At 36.9% G+C, this 19315-nt stretch overlaps 1 protein-coding gene across 5 annotated transcripts in view; it reads right to left on the bottom strand.

Annotated features, from left to right (window-relative positions):
• Window positions 1-328: 328 nt before the first annotated feature.
• MYO1B (myosin IB) overlaps window positions 329-19315 on the bottom strand; it is a 117343-nt gene continuing 98356 nt past the window's right edge. For 4 of the 5 annotated variants that reach the window (XM_068948293.1, XM_068948295.1, XM_068948292.1 and 1 more), the window contains 8 exons: window positions 17429-17515; window positions 14155-14229; window positions 13613-13747; window positions 12584-12690; window positions 9907-10039; window positions 8042-8194; window positions 6991-7118; window positions 329-3255 (listed from right to left, as the gene is read on the bottom strand). In XM_068948293.1, the coding sequence (XP_068804394.1) occupies window positions 3132-3255; window positions 6991-7118; window positions 8042-8194; window positions 9907-10039; window positions 12584-12690; window positions 13613-13747; window positions 14155-14229; window positions 17429-17515 (942 nt within the window). In that variant the 3' untranslated portion in view covers window positions 329-3131. The remainder of the gene's footprint in view (window positions 3256-6990; window positions 7119-8041; window positions 8195-9906; window positions 10040-12583; window positions 12691-13612; window positions 13748-14154; window positions 14230-17428; window positions 17516-19315) is intronic. The other variant, XM_068948294.1, reaches the window with a different exon arrangement.

The following is a 19315-nucleotide window of genomic DNA, read 5'->3' on the forward strand; positions in this document are numbered from 1 at the left end:
AGTTAATTTGGCCTATTAATCCTGTTCCCAGGGAACCCATCCAAATCCTGACATTAGGGAAGCTGAATGAGCAGAATATTTCAAAGAAAGCAGTGCCTAGGAACAGGCCTACCTCCCTCACACCGCACCGCACCACAGTACTGAAAAACGCTGTCGTGAATCATTTGGAAACACATATTGCCCCTTACGGAACCACACATAAAATACAAATGTCATTTTTCTGAAGTCACAGACCAATGTCATGTATACTTAACGTAAAATCTAATCTGCCTGCCCTTTTTAGATTTTATGGTAACAAGGAAGATACAGATATAGAGGAAAGCCTAGGTCTAGGAACAGAATTTTATTTGAATCTGTAAAATTTCATGAAACAAATCTCATTTTTTAAATGATCCTTGCCTGGCTTTCAGATGACAAATGAAAATTTACACATAAAAGGATGTGTAAGGTTAGCACCATAAGAGCGTTGTCTTTTCTTCACTACTCCATTTGACAGTAGGTTATAAAAGAGAACAGAGGAAAAGAAGAAAAAAGGTGATCTTGCATTTTTATTTCAACATCCTAGATACTTAAATCTAAACATCAAAATAGCATGACTCAACTAGCATATCTGAATAATTTATATTCAGCAAAACTTAACTCTGTACATAGAGAATTATTTAAGTGTCAAAAGGTAATTACCGCAAAGCATGAGCTAATATGCAGGTTAAATCCTGAAAAGAAATGGCACAACTGAAATCAAAGTGAAGAATTTCCCACCCTTCCAGTGTTATGTTAGTATGGCTATTTTAAAAACAGATACAGAATATAATTAATTTTTTTTTTATCATGACTTGCTGCAAAGATCAAAAGAATAAAAGGGTCAAATATCCCAAAAGTATTTCATCTAAACCCTCCAATTTCCTACCTACAAAAAACTACAGGATTACATCAGACTTCAGACGTCTGTTTCCCTTACTTTTGCTTCCCTTTAAAAAATTGCCCCTTGTGGTTCTTACTGTAAGGTTTTCAAGATCCTGCACAGCTTTGCAAACTTTGTGTCCAGTCTTTTACCAAGCAGGAATTGCAATACGAGCTTTGGGAAGAACACAGTTTTAAATACCATGTTACTACGTGCTGCATTCTTAAGGCAATAATTTTAAGTATCCTAATTTTGCATTATAAATTGAAACTAAGGTTTTCTTCGTAAGCATCTCTAATTAAATACATTTAAAATGCTTTAATTTTACTAAACTATTAATCTAAAAAAATTATTGAAAGAAGGGTTCAAACTAAGATCATAACGAAGAGGTAAACGTTTTATCATTGTTTGGAAATTACATTTTTTGACTACTCCCACCTTTCAAGGTCACACGCATAAACTTTTAACAGCAACATTAAGAAACCAGTTAAAACAATTGTTTGGTACCCAAATCATAGCAAAATCTTAATCCCAAACCAAAATGTGATAAAAACTCAAAACAGCTTTGTTTTCAGACTGGCAAGGAGGCCGCCGTTAGCTCTACGGCGTCTGTCGCAACGAACACACGTCTATCGCAGAGAGCCAACACGGCAGCTGAACGGCCCACGGGAACCTTCGCAGCCAGGGGTACTACGTACCTTTACCAGCAAGAGATTAACAAGACTGTGAACTTTTCTTTATCTTTACTTTATTTATGCTTGGACTTTCAGCACTGCGCAATGGATACCCAGGTTCTTAATCTATCCTGTATCAGACTGCAAAAATACAATGCCTTCTCAACTGTCCTTGCGTCAACACATCAGTCACATTCAACAAAGCCTTCACTTGAGTAGCTATTTCTACCTAAAAAAATCAGCTCCCCTTAAGGATTTCAGCTAACGCTTCTGGTTTATAAAAGATTAAGTGCATCAGTTACACTGACAGCTTATAATGCAGTTCTTGATTGTATTTTCTGTGCACACATTTACATCAGGCACACAACTTCTACAAAATAATTTGGAATACAAAAATATGGTTATAACATAGGGGTACCAAACAGCACAGAATTAGAACAGTTTTATTACCATAATACCAATTTATATACAGACCCCTAAATGAAGAAATTTTTAATTCTCAGTATTCTTCCCAAATTGACAACTGTAGTGTACATTCTAAAAAAAAACTGCAAATTAACAATATAAACCTATTTTAAATTGTCTATGCAGGCTGCACCAATCCTCTCTTGTACACAAAAATGTATTATAAATAATTTTTCACAAAATGTCATGTATGTTTTATTGCACATTGTACATGCCAATATCTAAAAGGCTCAAACCCTCCACTTGATAACTAACAGTTTAAATACCTAGCAATTACTTGCGTTACGAATACTACGGCATTTTTCAGGATCTAATTTGACCTGATAATTTAAGGAAAAAAGCAGAACATAAAATATGCCTTGAACTACATACTTCTTGTGAAAGAAACAAGCCTCTTTAATTTCACTGTTTTCTACTGTATAAAGTCATTAAAAATATTTGACCTAATTAAAAATCCTGTTTCAAAATTTCTGCATTTTTACTAAAAAATTATGCACATAACTGCTTGTATAATCATACATTCCTTCCTTCTGTTTTGCAAAATTCGATGTTCCTGTGCTGTATTTGCGAAAAGATCAAGTTACATACATCCTAGTGTTCAATATTAAAGTTAGTGCTTCAGTCTCAGTCCTGCCAGTCTCTCCAATGGTGGCAAACAGGGAACCCTGTAGAAGAGCAGCACAGGTTGGTATAAAAAGACAATGGGCACAAGTTACCAATAAACATCAAGATCCTTTATAGTTTCTGTTAAGCAGATCTCTAGTCTAAGGAATATGAGTAATTTGTCATTAATATGTGATTTTATGGTATGCTGCACTAAAATATGGCCACTAAACAAAGAGAATGTTTCATGTATAACAGATACTTCTGGTAAAAATGTCTCACTGGGCAAAAATATGCATTTCGTGGGTTAAAACTACAGCATGAAAGAAAAGATTAAAAAGTCAATTGATCAAATATTTTTCTCAAGGGTTTCTAAAGCTATTAGCCACTGGCAGCTTCAGAAAGGGATAAAACCAGAAAAACCAAACATCCAAAATTGCACTATTACAAAGAAACAAGTCCATGAGAGAGAGAGCGACCAGCTGCAGTTAAGGGACAGCCACTTCAAGAAGCCGATTGTTTTTTCGTTTGCAAGTTGGGATGTTGCCATTTTTCTGGCTGCCTTGTATGAACTTCACACACACTTTATCTTGTCTGAACTGGACCAGAAACCTAGGAGAAGGAATACAATGTGTTTTAGTTAAAGGTGGAAAAAAGCACATGAGCAACAGAAATCATTTCTGAAAGCCTTTCTTCCGCAAGCTACTGTAACTACAAAAAGTTATTTGATACTACTTCTCTGGGAATTGTTTACAACATTGGTAATACAATTAGAAAGAAACTTGAAGACATTTTTAACATACTATTGGTCATCTATTTATACTCTATTTCCAGCTATCTACCAATGTCAGTGAATTGGGTACCTCTGAAAACTAGATTCTGCAACCTTGTAGTAAAAGCATAACATTCAAAATAAGCTATTTTGAAAATAAAATGTTATATGAAAACAGCAAAGCAACAAATACTGGTACTACTACTTGTCCCTATGGAAATTCACGTTCTTAACAAATCATACAGAAGTCAGTCATCTCAACAACACATTCTTTGTATGGGAAGTAAACACTTGTTCCATTTTAAAGGTGGATAAACTAAAACAAACACTTTGAGTAAGTGCCAGGTATCTATCTATCCCCTCAAAGACCAACAGTCCTGTGACAAAAAAACAAAACAAAACAGTAGCCTCAGCAGAGGGCAGCTGCATAAAAAAGATGTATCAGTTCGTCCAATAAACCACAGATACTCAGTCAAGGTGGATAAGTACTCCAGCTTCGCAGCGTTTCAAAACTCAACAGAATCGGGGCTGAATGGTGAATCTGAGCTATCCGAGGCCTTTACCATATTATCCAGATAGCTCAGTAAAAATTTTTATCTCCATTTTAGAGATGAGAATTGGAGGCTCACAAAGCGCCCTCCTACTGGCAGGCTGCACACATGCTGCACCGCAAACCTGAAGCTTTGGCAGCACCAGGCTGGTGCCATCCCCACTCCCAGCCTTCGCTCTGCTCAGGGCAGCTCTGTCCTCCTTATGGGCACCCCTATTTGGGCCGAGGCTCTCCCTCGCCCTGTGTACTGGAAATCGCTGTCCAGACGTGGGCTGCCAACAACTATTCGTTGTCTCACCCCTAAAGAAAAATGCTTTTTAAGTTTTCCTCATTCCTTTAAACAACACAGCAACAGGGGTCTGCTGATCCTCATGACGGACATCATCTGGGTTCTGAGCATCACTCCAGAAGAGCCAGATACCATGTTCAGGTCAGTATTGATAATAGGAGCTTGGAAATAAAAAGTCATAGGCTACGGTGTGGCCTGAGTCTCCTTCACGAAAGCCACGCTGCCTTTGGCCTGTAACTCTGCAGCTTTTTCAGCAGTTAGCTGCTACTCCTTTCCAAAGGAGGCAACTTAAAACAGAAGTCCCAACATACCAGAAACGTAGGACAGACCATTTTCTACTGCTTCACTGTCTTCAGAGGGACCTTGTCATTTTCATGGAATAAAGCTAAATACTTCTACAACAACATTGGGAGCACTTTTCTTCTAGATTACTTTTTTTTTTTTTTTTAAGCTTTTCTAGTATTTTAGCAGCTCTCGTATTTCTAATCCTTAGTTAGCCTTTACCCAGCAATCAGGAAACTTCATTTCCTCCCTAGCAATCTCCAAGTGAGATGTTTTCTACAGTGTGGGATAAATAGATCTGGATTTGACCTTCTATTTTCTACTGAAAGAGAAATTTCTTTGAGTTTGGACAATTGTTTTAAAACGCAACGGGCTCTTCTTATGGAACCTCAAACTTCACCTCCCTGATCTGGAGAGCGAGACTGAGAGCCATAAACAAAGCAGCACTGCTTTTTGGCTCATGTGCAGCACTTGCTGACCTAAAAAGTCCTTTGCAATCAAGGCAGATTTGCCCTTTTAGCATCCTTTGAAAGTCCTCTGCAGAGGCCAAAAACTTCAAAGAATTTGTTCTTCTGCCGGAAACCACAAATCAAGCTGACGGCAGAGCTCAGGGGAGGAAGTGGCCTGTGCCGCACTGGGCTGCCCTTCAGTCCAGTTTTCCTGCTGAACAGCCCAGGCACTTAAAGATTAACTTCTTCAGAGCTCCCTGCCACGTAAGCATCCCAAACACGCAAATAGGTCTTAGAGCCATCAGCTATGTCACCAACATTGCGTTTTCCTAGACCTCTCCGAAGTCTGCAATCTTTGCCCAGAACTGCACGGACAAACATGGGCAGACACAACACGTCCTTTCAAACGCCTCCCTCTAGTGCAGCGGGCCCCACTCCTGGGCCGCTCTTCCAGTACAACCTGTGTAAAAGTAAACGTTATGCCTCTGACTAGACATACCCCTAATCAACAGCACTTTTGCTTATAGGAGCTCCCTTGCCAAAAAGTGGCATAGAGTAGTCAAAGTAAGGGCCACGTTTTCTTCTCAATTCCTAATTGTGTGTATGTGCTTAGATTTCAACTCTAGAAGGGAGAGAAAAGCAATGCTTCACTATCAACAGAGATGGACTGCTAAGAAAAAAGGAGAAAAAAACCCTTTATATTATTCAGTCTATATACACTCAAGAACAACACTCACTTGAATGGTTTCAGTCCCCAAGACAAGAAACAAAACTACATCCCCAAATGCACGACTCCTAGAAACCAGCCTATTTTCCACACCTAGCACAGGCAGGCAGTCCAAACAAGCGCAATGGGCACTTAAATTTCATTCTAGTAGATTATTCCACTGTAGCAATCATTACACTAGAAACTTATTGGGGACAGCTGCAACTCTTTTAGCAGCTAAAAACACATATGCTTAAGTAAATTAAATCGCATTCGGTAATAGAATAAATTAAAAATGACAGATGTCATTTTCAAGCAAAATTAGCGTTTAAGTAAACCTTCAAACAGACACAAACTATAACTATAGTTAGAACTTTAGAATATAACCAATGCTGTGCAGAGGGACATGACATTCAATTTTTGCTTAGAGAAATTCTATTTCACTAGTGTTAAAACATTCCGACTTTTTCTTCTTTATTCAAAATGAATAAATCCACCAAATCAACACTACCGAAATCAGGGAGCACTTCACACAACAAACTGCATGAGTAACAAAGGGAGTGATGGACTCTTACTCTATTAATAGACTTTATGAACTCACTTTAAGAGAACCATTTTTATTCCAGGGTTGTAAGCAGCTAGAATAAAGAAAATCAAATTCTTACGTAAGGCCAAGGTATGAAACAGAACCAAGTGGAAAGAAATTCTAATTTGAGATTAAAGCTTTTCATTTGAAAAAAAAAAAAAAAAAGAAAAAAAAAAAAGGTTCTTCACCATCATCAGGAATTTTTTTTAAAATATATTTTTCGCCTCCACAAAAAAGAAGGTAGATCTTTATAAACCTACATTATTAGCACACTACTGTTACGTATGTTTAGGGGAGGGTGCTTTTTATTTGTGTTTTTTTATTTTCACTGAAACTTGGCACCTGGTGTCCACTTTGACTAAATAATAAACATCTCATAGTAATATACGAAGCTTCTAGTCACTCACAACTGATTTTTTTTTTTAAATGTAGTATCTCTTAACTGATTGGCAATGCAACATTTCTGCCTCATAACTCTATTAGAAACTTCCTTAAGAAAAGGACGTTTTCTCCAACGACTTTCCAGGAAGTAAGAGCCAAATGAACACTAGAGATGAGTGCACATAGAAAACTGGACCCTTATTTGCAATTATTTTGTAAAGAGAAAAGAAATATCAGTTGCACAATAGGTGTTGTTTCTCTAACATTAGATGCTTGACTTTTCAGCATGATTCATTGAAGGAAATGCATGTTTAAACAAACAAGGAACATACTCATCAGAAATCTCAATGTTGAGCTTCTGTTTGGTTTGGCTGAGAGTAGTGCGGTAGAGTTTAGTGGCCATTTCAATAAGATGATCGCTGCTGAACAGGAAATCCCCTTTACTAGCTGCTCCTGAACCCTGAAAAGGAAAGCCAAGTAGTTAGAACTGCCAAAACCTAACACGTGCAAAATATTACGTGGTGATGAAGCAGTAGGTTTTACAAGGAGTCTTCCTGCTGCAATCAAACAGCGATCTTTTGTCTCGTAAATTAAATAGGGATGCAGTGCAGTGCTGAGACGCAAAATGCAATGCACTCCTTAATGAACTTCCAACCTGCTGAGAGAAGTTACAAACAAGTTATAAACCCCGCCTGACCCAAAAGAAGGCCACCTTCAGACGTCCCACAAAACGGTACTATTTCTGTCTCCCTCTGCTGGCTGCAATCACAGCCACTCACAGTAATTTCAGAAAGAAACGGAAACCAATTAACACCGCCAACATTAGGATGAAGGCGTTCAACATGAAAAGATATTGCACATGGCATTTTTCAAATCCATTTAAAAAAAGGAAACAAATGTCAGCTTAATGATTTTAACAGAGCATTTCCGACAGCAGCAGATACAGCACTACACTAAGTTTGTTAGAACTGGGTAACCAAACGAGCTATGCCACAACGAGGATTTCCTGGGATTCCATAAAGAACAAAGTAGTACGCTGCCAGCGTGTCAGGGAGAGCTATACAAGCAGCTAAAGAGGGAAACACTGTCACAAAGCACCAAGAACAGATTAAAGGGCCATTTTTACTAATGGAAAACTCTGATCCTGAAGAGGCCACAGCAGAAAACGAAGAGCGATTTTCGCAGTAAGTTATCATTCCTGATGTAAGAACTGTACGCATTTGGCTTCAGTAGTTTTAAATCCAAGTGTTTGAAGACATGGCAAAGGTCAATAATAGTGCCCTAAACCTACAGGGCTAACCCCATTCATTTAACGCTACAAGATAATTAATAACCAATCTTTGTATTGCTGCATGTGTATTTATAATAAAGCAGTAAACTTACCTCCTTGAGGTGCACTGCAAAGAAACCATCATTTTGGGAGCTCATGGACACTTTAGTAACATCTCCCAGTGGAACCTCTGACTTGATATTTCCAGACTTTTGATCCGCAAGGAGAACGTTATTTTTGGTTAGTAAGAAAATCCTAGATGCAGCCTGCAAAAATAAAAAATGCAAATCATTATCTGCACAAAGAGAACTGGCCTTTACGGAGGACACTAGGAGGACAAATAGTTCATACAGTTAATAAGCTTGGCCCACATTAGTAAACATGAACATCTAAAGTTCAGTAAAAGCTGCAGATCAGTGAAAATTAGGTCAAATTTATTTATGTGTCTAATTATAGATTGAGGAGCTTAGCTCATTTTGGCACATATGCTTACATATAAACAGTTTCTTTAATTACTGGTTTACAGTTACAAAATCCAGAAACTGAAACGCAGAAAGTCTGCAAACCAGGACGACCCTCACTTCTCGTGCTCTGTCGAGCTCCAGGATAACCAACGCGCCTTTTCAGTGACAGCTAATTCAGGACTACGCCTCACATATTTACCGTTATTCACCTAAACTGCACGGTTCTGCAACAAACTGCTTAGGTATTTTCAATGCTATGTTCTCCTCCCTTCATCTATCAGAATTATTCTTTCCACGAATACATATTTATATTTTCAAATGACAAATATTGCTAAAGAATTTCTTGGTACATTCACTTTTGAAAATAATTTTAAAAATCTAAATTTCAAAAGAGAACAATCTCTTGTTACAAGTTTTTATACACATAAAAGTTTTGTTACAAGTTTTTAAACACATAAGAAATGACTTCTTAAAGGACTATCAGATTTTTTTCAAGCAAAAATACATTTTAAAGAATATTTAAAATGAACTTTCAGATAGGACAACGTATGTTAGGTGTAAACCTAGTATAAAATATCATGGTAATTCAATAAAATAGCTTTTTTGCTTTTTCCCTGTAGAATTTTAAAGAAAAAAAAATTTAACTATTGTAGTATAAACTTGGCTCTCTTAAGCACACAGACCACAGCTCATTAAGATAATTTCTTTCCTAAAAAAATCTTGACAGCTATAGCCCATGCAAGTACAGGAAAGATATTGTCTTCATTTAATTAGTTTCTTCTAAACTGAAAAATTAATTTGGCAGCCTAATTGCACTCCTACAATGCATAAATGACATCTACATCTGAGAAGCTGAGATCTGCTAGTTCTAACATTTAGATGGATAACGGTGACAAATTTACTAAAAGAGGATAATACTTCCAGTTTTAATAAATGCAAAACAAGCCCTATGCTTGAGGGGGAAAAAAAGTACCTAGCGTATTTAACAGCTTTATTTAAATGATGAAAGAAAATTGTTTTTTCCTTCCAAAAAGCTTATGATATCTACCAGAAGATGACAGGCACAGCTAATAAAGTATTTCACTCAAAATTTTCTAACATAATAAGATGTGATAATCAAGAGTCTGAAAGACAAAGACTAAGTTTTCCAAATACTTGAACGAGAACAACATTTTCTAAATATTTACTTTCCAATTGGCAAACAGTAGAACCAAGTTTAGTACAAAGACTACACTTAGTTGTGAATCAACATAGCCTGTTACCAGTTGATGAGAAGCCATTTTTGTTTGGAAAAGTTACTGCAAAAAAACCCAAACAAGATTTTAATAATCTTTGTCCAAATTTAATATGGGTGCTTTAAATCACCAATTTACATAAATTGAACATTTCTAAGCTTGCTATTAAAAAAAGACTTAAAAAAAATCCTCAGACTACTGCATGACAGAAATTAAATCTCATTTTAATTATAACAAAATTGATCGACCCTTCTGGATAAAGCAATGCTATTTTATTACCTTCCCGTTAGCTCTATTGATTTTATTCACAACCTCAGCAATAATGATCTTCTCATCCACAGCATCTTTAAGTTTTTTGTACTTGGGGTTCTTGCTGATTTCCAGATAAGCCCCTTGGAACGGCTGCCCAACGCTGCCAAAGAACAGAGGAGGAACAGGAGTTAAATGTGAACCTCGGAGCAGAAGTAAACCTCCTGAAATAGTAACGTACTAGTTTAAGCTCTGTGGAACCAAAAGCAGTCCCAGATCCGATTCTCAGTAATTCTATTCTGACAGAAGCTTCCTTAAACTTTGCCACACCATCGCCCAGGGAAAGTCATTAGCTGCCTCATGTTCACCAAAAGAGTACTCTAAACAACCCAGAAACCTCTATTCATGATTTGTACCCATTTTACACCATAGCAACCCCAAATAATATGCTATTTTATGACACAACAAGTAGGGCAACACACAATTTAATGCAAACAGAACTCTTAACATGGTGCTTATCTGTGCAATATATTGTCCTTTACCCTGCTAAGGACCTACGAACTGCAGCTCCCTGAGTCAGGCTGGTGCTGTCGTTAATTCAGCGCAGTTGTCTAAGCATTAATCTGTGCTGTGCAGGCATACTAGGTCACTTGAAAATAACTTGGGGAATTCTATGAAGTACTGTGCATGTACCTCCCCTAGCACATTACGCCAGGGAAAGGAAGGAAGGAGGAGGAGGTGGGGTACTACACAGTATGTGTATTAGACACCGAACCTTGTACACGTTAATAGCGCAATACTGGGGAATAATGAGAAATTTCTAACTGAAGTCTGTAATAGGATTTTTTTTTTCCTGCTCTGGAGATATTTTCAAATTAAATGGGCCAAATTGCTATGGATATCAAACAAATAAATCCTTGTATACACAATCAATTTTGATTTAAAATCACTCAAGAGCAGTCTCTGTGAAAACAGAGGAAATGCATCTTCACTAAGACCAACAGCTCTGCTCTTTTGCAGTATTTCATATAGCAACAGACAACAACTTGCTTGTCTGTTAATGCTTGTTAAACGTGGACCAGCTCATCAAGGCTTTTTGCACTTGTAATTTACCCCATCTTTATCCAACTCAGGTTTACAATAACAGCTTCGCTATCAGTTAAGAGTTGGTGAATATAGTTGTTGAATATATTTTGTCTGGAAGTCACTTTAAGTAATCATTTTGATTGAATTACAGTCAAAGTACTAAATGCAAAGCTTTGTCAAGACTAGACCCCAAAAGGAACCAACATATTATGTGGAATAGCACTGCCTTGATAATTGCATCTCTGGCCCACAGGGAGATGCGAGAGAAAAAGGAAGGGTACTGGTATTTCAGTACACAAGAGAAGTCCCTATGTGTTCTTAAACAATTACATTACATGCAGAAAATTAGCTAACTCCTATGAATCATTATCATACTAACTAATCAGAAACGTTATACAACAATTTCCTTTACCCGTAGACCAATAAAAACATAACAGTAGCTAATCAGCTCTGAAAAAAGTTTATAAGAGAAAAAGAGAGAAAAATGTTTCTAAAACAGTGAAGGGTGGGAAAAGTATTCTAACTTTCTACTAATTTGGTGCGAAAAAACAACAAAACACACAAACATCCAAGCAGAGCTTGTCTACACATGCAATTGCCCTCATCGACTGTTTCTAATTACTGTTCCTCCCTCTACTGAGCCTTGTTCCAGAACAGTGCCTTATTCCTGCTCAGCTCAAACTGTGGCATCTAAAAAAAAATACTCCAGAGATTGATGAGGCCTTTGTTTTCAAGGAAAATAGAATTTCTAAGTTCATATTCAATCAGAAATTTCAATTTAACTTCTTTCACAGGCATCAGAACCCTACTTTGTCAGTTTAACTACACGCAAAAAGTATGCATGTTGTTTAAGCTGCTGCAATTTCTTAAGCAATGCTAACTCTGCAGATAGCAACAACAATAATTTATCAGTTTTTAGGTATTCAATAATCTGAGAAATAAAAAAAACTTATTTGTAGAGATATTTCACATTTTACAAAAGTCTTCAATTAAAAAGAAATTTAATGGAAATAAACTCTTGAGCAATTTTTATAAAGTATCTCTTCCAAAAAAGGTATACATGAGCATATGCAACAGTTAACTTACCTATTCTTTGCATTCAACCATGATGTGCAATGTACTGAATTTGAACATAAAAGAGCTCCCTGGCACTGCCTCATGTCTGAGTGACATTGTCACTTACAGTCTTTCAGTTTGCTCTACATTTATTGGTTGCAGAAACTGGTGCGGTGGAAACTTGGGGAAAGGACGAGCTATTCCTCTCTACAAGTTCTCAGACTTACTATGCAAACAGGTCACAGGGGTTTAGAACAGCAAAACATCCTGATTTTTGGACAGAAGTGCTCAGCATCGCACGATTAGAAGTCTGCAACTTAACATCTAATTTAGAAGAAAACTGAGGTCAATTTCTAGGAATGTAAAGTAAAACCATGGAGAAACTGTTGTTTAGCAAGCCAATAACCCACGCAGTAAAGTATTCCTAAGAATTGAGACTCCTCAAACCAGGGGATACGCTGTACTGCTTAAGATAAAATGCAAAGTCTTACTTAATTTCCTTAATCTATGCAAGGGTATTGAACTTATTGTACATTAAAAGCAGCACCGCAGAAGACATCATTACCTGGCTGGATATAAAGCCTTTTTATCCTTGAAAAGTTCACTTGCTTCCAGTTTTTCTTCATATATAAGCTTCTGTTGATCTGTGAACTGGTCTCTGTACTTTTTACACTACAAAACATGATATGTTAAACAAACCATAAATTATCTTTCAAAATCTGATTTGAAGCAGCAGCACTCCAGATTGCTATTTGCTTATTGCTCAAGATGCACATTCTTAGTATACTTCTGAAGTGACTCAGCTCCATCCTACATGCCGCTGTAGCATAGCAACAAATGGCAGGGGTGTTTTTCCTCTTCACCCATTCTACATACTTCTGAATTACACAGAGAACAATCTGTAAAATATCTCATTTAAACATATTTCATTTAGCATGTATTAGTCATAATCTAAATCTATCAGATTCTAGTCACTTCCATACTTTGCTAAAAAAGTTCAAAGAAACATATAGATCCATAGTTGTGGAACTTTATGTAAGCAGACATAAAGAACAAAACATAGCTGGGAGAATGAATTTTGCAAGTTCAAAAATTAAAAAAAAAAAAAAAAGTTCCTTGACAATTCACAGAAAACACAGCCCACAGAATCAGTAAAACGTCCCATCAGCACTTCTATAGATTCTCACCATTCCCTCCATCCAAAGATCCAAAACAAACTTCAGCTAACCACAGTTCATAAATAAAAAATTCCACTGAGTACTTCCAGTATCGGTCTAAGACCTACTGCCATAGACACAGACATTATAAGCCACCAAATAACAGGCAACACGCATACTAGCTTAATATTAAATTAAAAGCTGATGGCAGGAAACATTCCTCTTTCCCTAAACCCAGAAAGGAATAGGTAGTATAGCCATATCCCTTGAAGGCCAAAGACAGTGATCAAAAGAAACAGTTCTTCCAAAGAAATAAAATTGTCCTGGCTAGAACAGGAAGAAATACTTCCTAAAAATAGACTCTTCATGAACAAAATAAAGCTATTGAAAAATGATGTGATCAAGTTCTGTATAGACTTGACCAGAATGTACCCTACCCTCCACAAATGGAAAATCCTCTTTAGTTCCTTGTGAGTTGAATCCAAGAAAAAGTAAGGTCTTGCTGGCCAGTTCTTATCTATTGGTGATAAAGAAGGCATCTTATTCTTCATTTCCAAGAAGTATTTTTGCATCTGTGATAAAGTTAAAGCAATATGTTTTATTAATCTTCAAATACCACAGCTACTGAAATAAGCAAGAAAAAGCAGACGCTCTGTCATTAAAAGCACAGTAACCAAACCACAACCCTCAGCTTCAAGAAACCTCAACATGAATCAATAAAGCCAAGTATATTGAGAAATTCAGATATAATAAAGAGTTTGATAAATGCTTAGTTAGTGCCATTCCCATACCTTCAACACACAATACTATTCCTTCTTTATAACATCAGAGCATTTAGAGTTGTCCGTTTTCCATTTACTAAACTTGGACTTTTATTTACAAAGACTAATAGGGCCTTTATGTAGATATTATTTTTGCTAGAAAATAGATTTTTAAAACACAAATAATGTACGCACACATTGTATGGATATATACATACAATTCTCTGAAGGATAAATTCATAAATTTTTCTTCCAGCATTGGCTCTGAAGAATTTCCTGTACTCCCTGCGGACCTGAAAAAATGAAACAAATCCTCAAAGTGAATAGAAGGAATCAACTTGTTTTCATGGTTTTTTTTTTTTTTTAAATAAAGCTCTATGGCAGAAAATACTAAAAAAAAAAAAGTATGTGAATGTGCAAAGTGCTCCCCGAAAGTAGAACACTAACTGGGTATGCCTAAAACGTATGAACCAGACCATGGTCCAAAAGGTCAAAAAGTTACCTCAGGTGACCTGAGTACATATTTAACAGATAATTTTAAATTTTTTTCCTCTGAAAAGGCAAAATATTCAAATATTATTGACCTCACTTCATTCTGAGACTGATCTTCCCACGTTTTGGCAATAAGTTGGACTGCAAAATTGGGGTATCATCAGTGATGATAATTGCAGCGACTTAAAAATCAGCGACTTATTTTATTGCATCTGAAGTGACACTAAACTCATATGTTAATTATATAGTTACCAGCTGCATTACTTCTTTCTGATTTTTTTTTCTTTCAAGATTCTTACTACACAGAGTTAACTATAACAAAAAAAGGGATTTTTGTCAGAGCAAACTTATGTGTGAAAAAAAATTGTTTCGCACAAGCAGCCTTCCAAAAGGAAAACAAGTTTTTCGTGTTTGATAAGAGCAGAGTATTAACACATATGTTGCTTAATGTCAGTGAGCTTGATATTTGCTACTGAAGCTTATCCAAAAATCATAAAAGTGATCACTGAGAACCAGCTTTATAGGTGATTCTACTTTTGTATACATTCTTGTACACACAGCTTTCAGAGTATTTCTTCTGCCCTTGGTATTTCTAGCAGTGCTACTTAGTGTAGTAGCTAAATTCCTCCTCTGAGAAAGCCCAGTCTGCGAGAACGCACAGGTGGTTTGGAGTTTCACGAGAAGCCCAAGCTCACATCAACTGAGCTGAAACATCCTCCAGCCTTTCTCAAACCTTGGCATAGCCTGGAAGACACCTGTTAAAAGTTCTGAGCAGAAACCAGAAAAAACATCGTGGCTTTGCATAATTTACCCCAGACCAAATTTAGTGGTTTTCGCTAACTTGTTATGTGTTGTTGAGTTCACTGGAATGAAAAAAAAAAAAAAAAAAAAGTGAAATCCATAGAGTAAAAATCCACATCAGCTTGGAACAAAAAGTTCACTTGGCTTATCCTGGCACACCTTCCACCCCCTACTGCGATGTACTGCCATACATCTAAAATAAGCCAGCATTTTGAAAACAAGAATCTGTAACCATTCTGGAAAAAAAATCACAAATAAACGGGCTTTAACTGTACATTCAGATGCATCAACCAAATTGACAGCACTCAGCCTCTTCGTTCTGTGCAAATACTAAAAGAACTTTTTCCTCCTTGCTTTGTAAGGAAAATTATTTGACTTCTCACACACTGAATATCTGTAAGGTTTAGTGCTCGTTAGTGTATACCCCTTATTTATTATTCTGTGATGGAAATTAACACGCTCAGACCTACTCCAGCCACAGTCATCCCCCGTCTCCCCAGTCCTCACAGGCTCTCTTTAATGATGCTGCTTTATATTATTCTTCAGGAACTGCAACGTATGCACATTGACTGGGAACAAAGGGACTAATATAAACCCACACTGGCGCTGCAGGGAGGCCAGAAAGCAAGCACTGAGATATGCAAGTTGTTCCAGAAAAGCCTAAATCTGGAAAGTACTATGAATACTATTAAAACCTATTTATAACACAATCAAAAGATAAATGAAGAATTAATGGTTTAATCTTCATCACTTCTTTTAACTTTAAATCTTCATCTCTGTATGCCCTGGGTGAAAATATCTTGTCAATCGGGCAAACCAGAGTTGTCTGAGCTAACCGGGGCATACAGGCAGGCTCTTGCCATAGAGCTGCAGACTATGTTCTTATTCAGAAAAATCTGTGTGTTTCATTTGAGAGAAAAGTGCCACTTAGGCGATTAAAAAAATATACTGAAAAGCCCCAGCACAGACAGACAAAAACATATTCCTGCAGTAATATCGTGCAGTAATGTGTCTTAAAGGTTTTGGATTCATCAGCTTTCATTTAAATGCTGTTATTTGATATACAACAGTCTCTGAGTTCTCAGGAGGGACATATTCTTGTTTTAAAGTCATGAAACTAGACCCACTTTGGCAGTAGTACCTAAAGTGTGATTCTGATCTGCAGAATGACTTCTTAAAATGGCTCCTTTATGGCTCCCACTCTGTTTTCTGTTTTTTTATGATATATTTTTAGACAGACCGTATAATTGTATATAAAATTATATCTTTTGTAAATATTTATCCCACTTTATGATTAGAACAAGTACAAGAACATGAGAGCTAGACTTTCCTCTGCATTATCAAGTTAATTGTTCCCTTTTGTATTTCTGTAGTCTACAATATCCCTATTAGCAGAAGCGACACCCAAGCCAAACCAAACTGATTTAGAAATCTGATTTTGTTAAATTATGGTTGAAAACCTACAAAATGAGCAGACTGTATTATGTAAATCATTCAGGCATTCACCCGAAATGTCTCACGATGCCATTTGCATAGTCTACCCACAGAGCAGAACTACATTTTTACAGATTACAGATGTGTTTTCTATTGCTGACCAATCCTTGAAAGCAAGGGAAATAAACCAAAAGAGTCACTACTGATCGCTCTACTTTTCTAGGAAGCCACGGCTGCCAGAAGCTATAGGTAACTGCACTCAATACCATGTCCTGAAGAGGCTTGATGAAAACGACAGTACGTTACTACTAGCTTTAGACCATGCCCTAGACCCTGGGGTGAGGGGGGTCTCACATGAGCAGCAGTAAGAGTCAAACAGTTCCCCCCTGCTTCCCATTCAAACAAGCAGAGGTCACAATAAGAAAATACATGCTTGTAATCTTTACAGATAGGATCTTTGCCAAGGTAGGTCAAATTTTAAGTCAACAACCATAACAGTCTCTCTCTGATCTGACGTTTGTCTCTCACTTGAAAATGAAAACTCCTGATATGACAAAAATAGCTAATGTCTAAATACTGCTGTATATTGAGGCATTTTCAGCTTACAAATTTTTTCAGGAAAGTCCATGACATAACAAAGCAATTTAATCTTGTGTCAAAGCATGCTTAGTAGTCACCCCACCCAAGTGCTGGTTTATTAAGTGTTAGTAAGATGCAACGCTTTATTGAGTTCATGTTGTCAGAAGGGAGTGTTTGAGAAAGTACCTTCAGTCCAAGCCAGTAAGCCCAAATGACTGCAACAGCATGCTTGCGCCTAGCCTCCTCCTTCAAGCGTTTCAATTCCCTTCGAGCCTAAAAGGTTTAGATAGTGAACAAAAGAGATAGCCCGATGCAGACAGCACAATGACCAGGAAAAGGCTTCTCCCAAACAGAACAGCCAACTTACAATTAAGATATAGAAAGATGAAAGAACAGTGTTTAACCTTTAAAACTGAATATGTCAGTGTGAAAATGGTGTGAAGCCACGAAGGAGGGCAATAAAGGCCCCCACTGCTGCTTAAATGACAGGTAAAGATAAGATTTTTGCCAGCCCCATTATTTGTGACCAATGTTTGCATCTTATCTGCCATGCATGCCTTGCAATCAGTGCTAAGTGTAACTCCCTTCTCACTGATAACTTTCCCCGCAATCACGTGATCAAAACAATGTGTATGAAAATCAAGACGTACTAAAACCTTACTTATCTAGTCAATTCTTCTACTGACAAGTGCTTGGACATACCAGAAACAACTCTGAAATTGTATATGTAGTGATGAATCACTGGCACTGCGTTGAGGACTTTTATTCTGGAGGGTTTTTTTTTTAATTTTGATTTTTATACATATTAAGTAAAACTCTCCACCTTGGTAAATTATCTTCTTCTCTATGGAATGATGGGGCAAAGCCTCTAAACATAGTACCTTCCTCACACACAAACAAAGAGATAAGCACCCACCTTCCTTTCATCAATAATTCTCATTTTAGGAAAGCAAAGTATCCTAAATACAAGCATGTATGGGCAACTTAACAGAATCTCACATTTTAGACTATACCAATACATTTGTTATTCAATTATTTGATGACAAAAATCAAGTAAAATAAAGAGTTCCAGTAGTATAGCCTCAGACACTCACAGTAGCTTTTGCAATGTAACTGCAGCTGCCAAGTTATATGTCAAATAGACTTGGGCAAGAGCGTTTCCAGTCTAGGCCCATGATGCTTTTTGCACATGTTTCTGATGTAGCTAGAAAGGTTAATTTGCATTAGATCTAGACTCTCAAAGAGTATGTTTTCACTCATTTGTATGGAACAAAAGTTCCATTAACACAGCATTTTAATAACAGGGATCGTGCATAGCCAAGTATTTGCCTGCTGTGTGAAAAGGAAGGAAACTGAGCACTTGAGCTCTGTAACTCAGCAATCTCTGAAGGTAACGTTCAGAAACTTTTGTTTTAAATATTCTCGTAGAAAAACATAGAACATGATGCCATTAGTAAGCTTCATCTTCTATCGGGTACTTTTCAGGAGTAAGTAGAGGAAAATATTTCAGGAAAATACGGCATTTTTTCATGAAGCTCCTGTGAGCCAACTGATAAAAACAACTACTAAAAAAAAAATCCAAATCTACTAAATATTTAAACGAAGGGCTCTAATACAGAACTAACACTATAGCACTACTTTCTGATCTTGTCCCTTTTAACCTAAAGGCTATTATAATCCTAAGAAAATAAATATCTCTTCTGAAGAATTGGGCTTTTTTTTTTTTTTGGGGGGGGGGGGGTGTGAAAGGAACTCTAGTTAAAAATAAATTATCAATTTACTGCATTAAAAGAAAGGGAGAGGAAACAATGTCTATACCAACTTATACAGATACCTAAAGACCAAGCTAGAGCATAAAAGATGCAAGTCTCTTGTGTCAGGGAAATTCCGTACATGTTTATTTTTTGATTCCCAGGGCTGCCATTTAATTACGGATCTAATAGATTTATATCCAAATAGCAAAGGTCAAACTCAGCATTGTACTTTAGATGTAATCTGAGCGCATTTCTTCATCTAGTTTGCAAGGTGTTCTGATAAGAAACACCCCCACCCCAAGACCCAAATAGTAATAGG

The sequence above is a fragment of the Struthio camelus genome, chromosome 6 (assembly GCF_040807025.1).
Source record: "Struthio camelus isolate bStrCam1 chromosome 6, bStrCam1.hap1, whole genome shotgun sequence".
Lineage (NCBI taxonomy): Eukaryota > Metazoa > Chordata > Aves > Struthioniformes > Struthionidae > Struthio > Struthio camelus.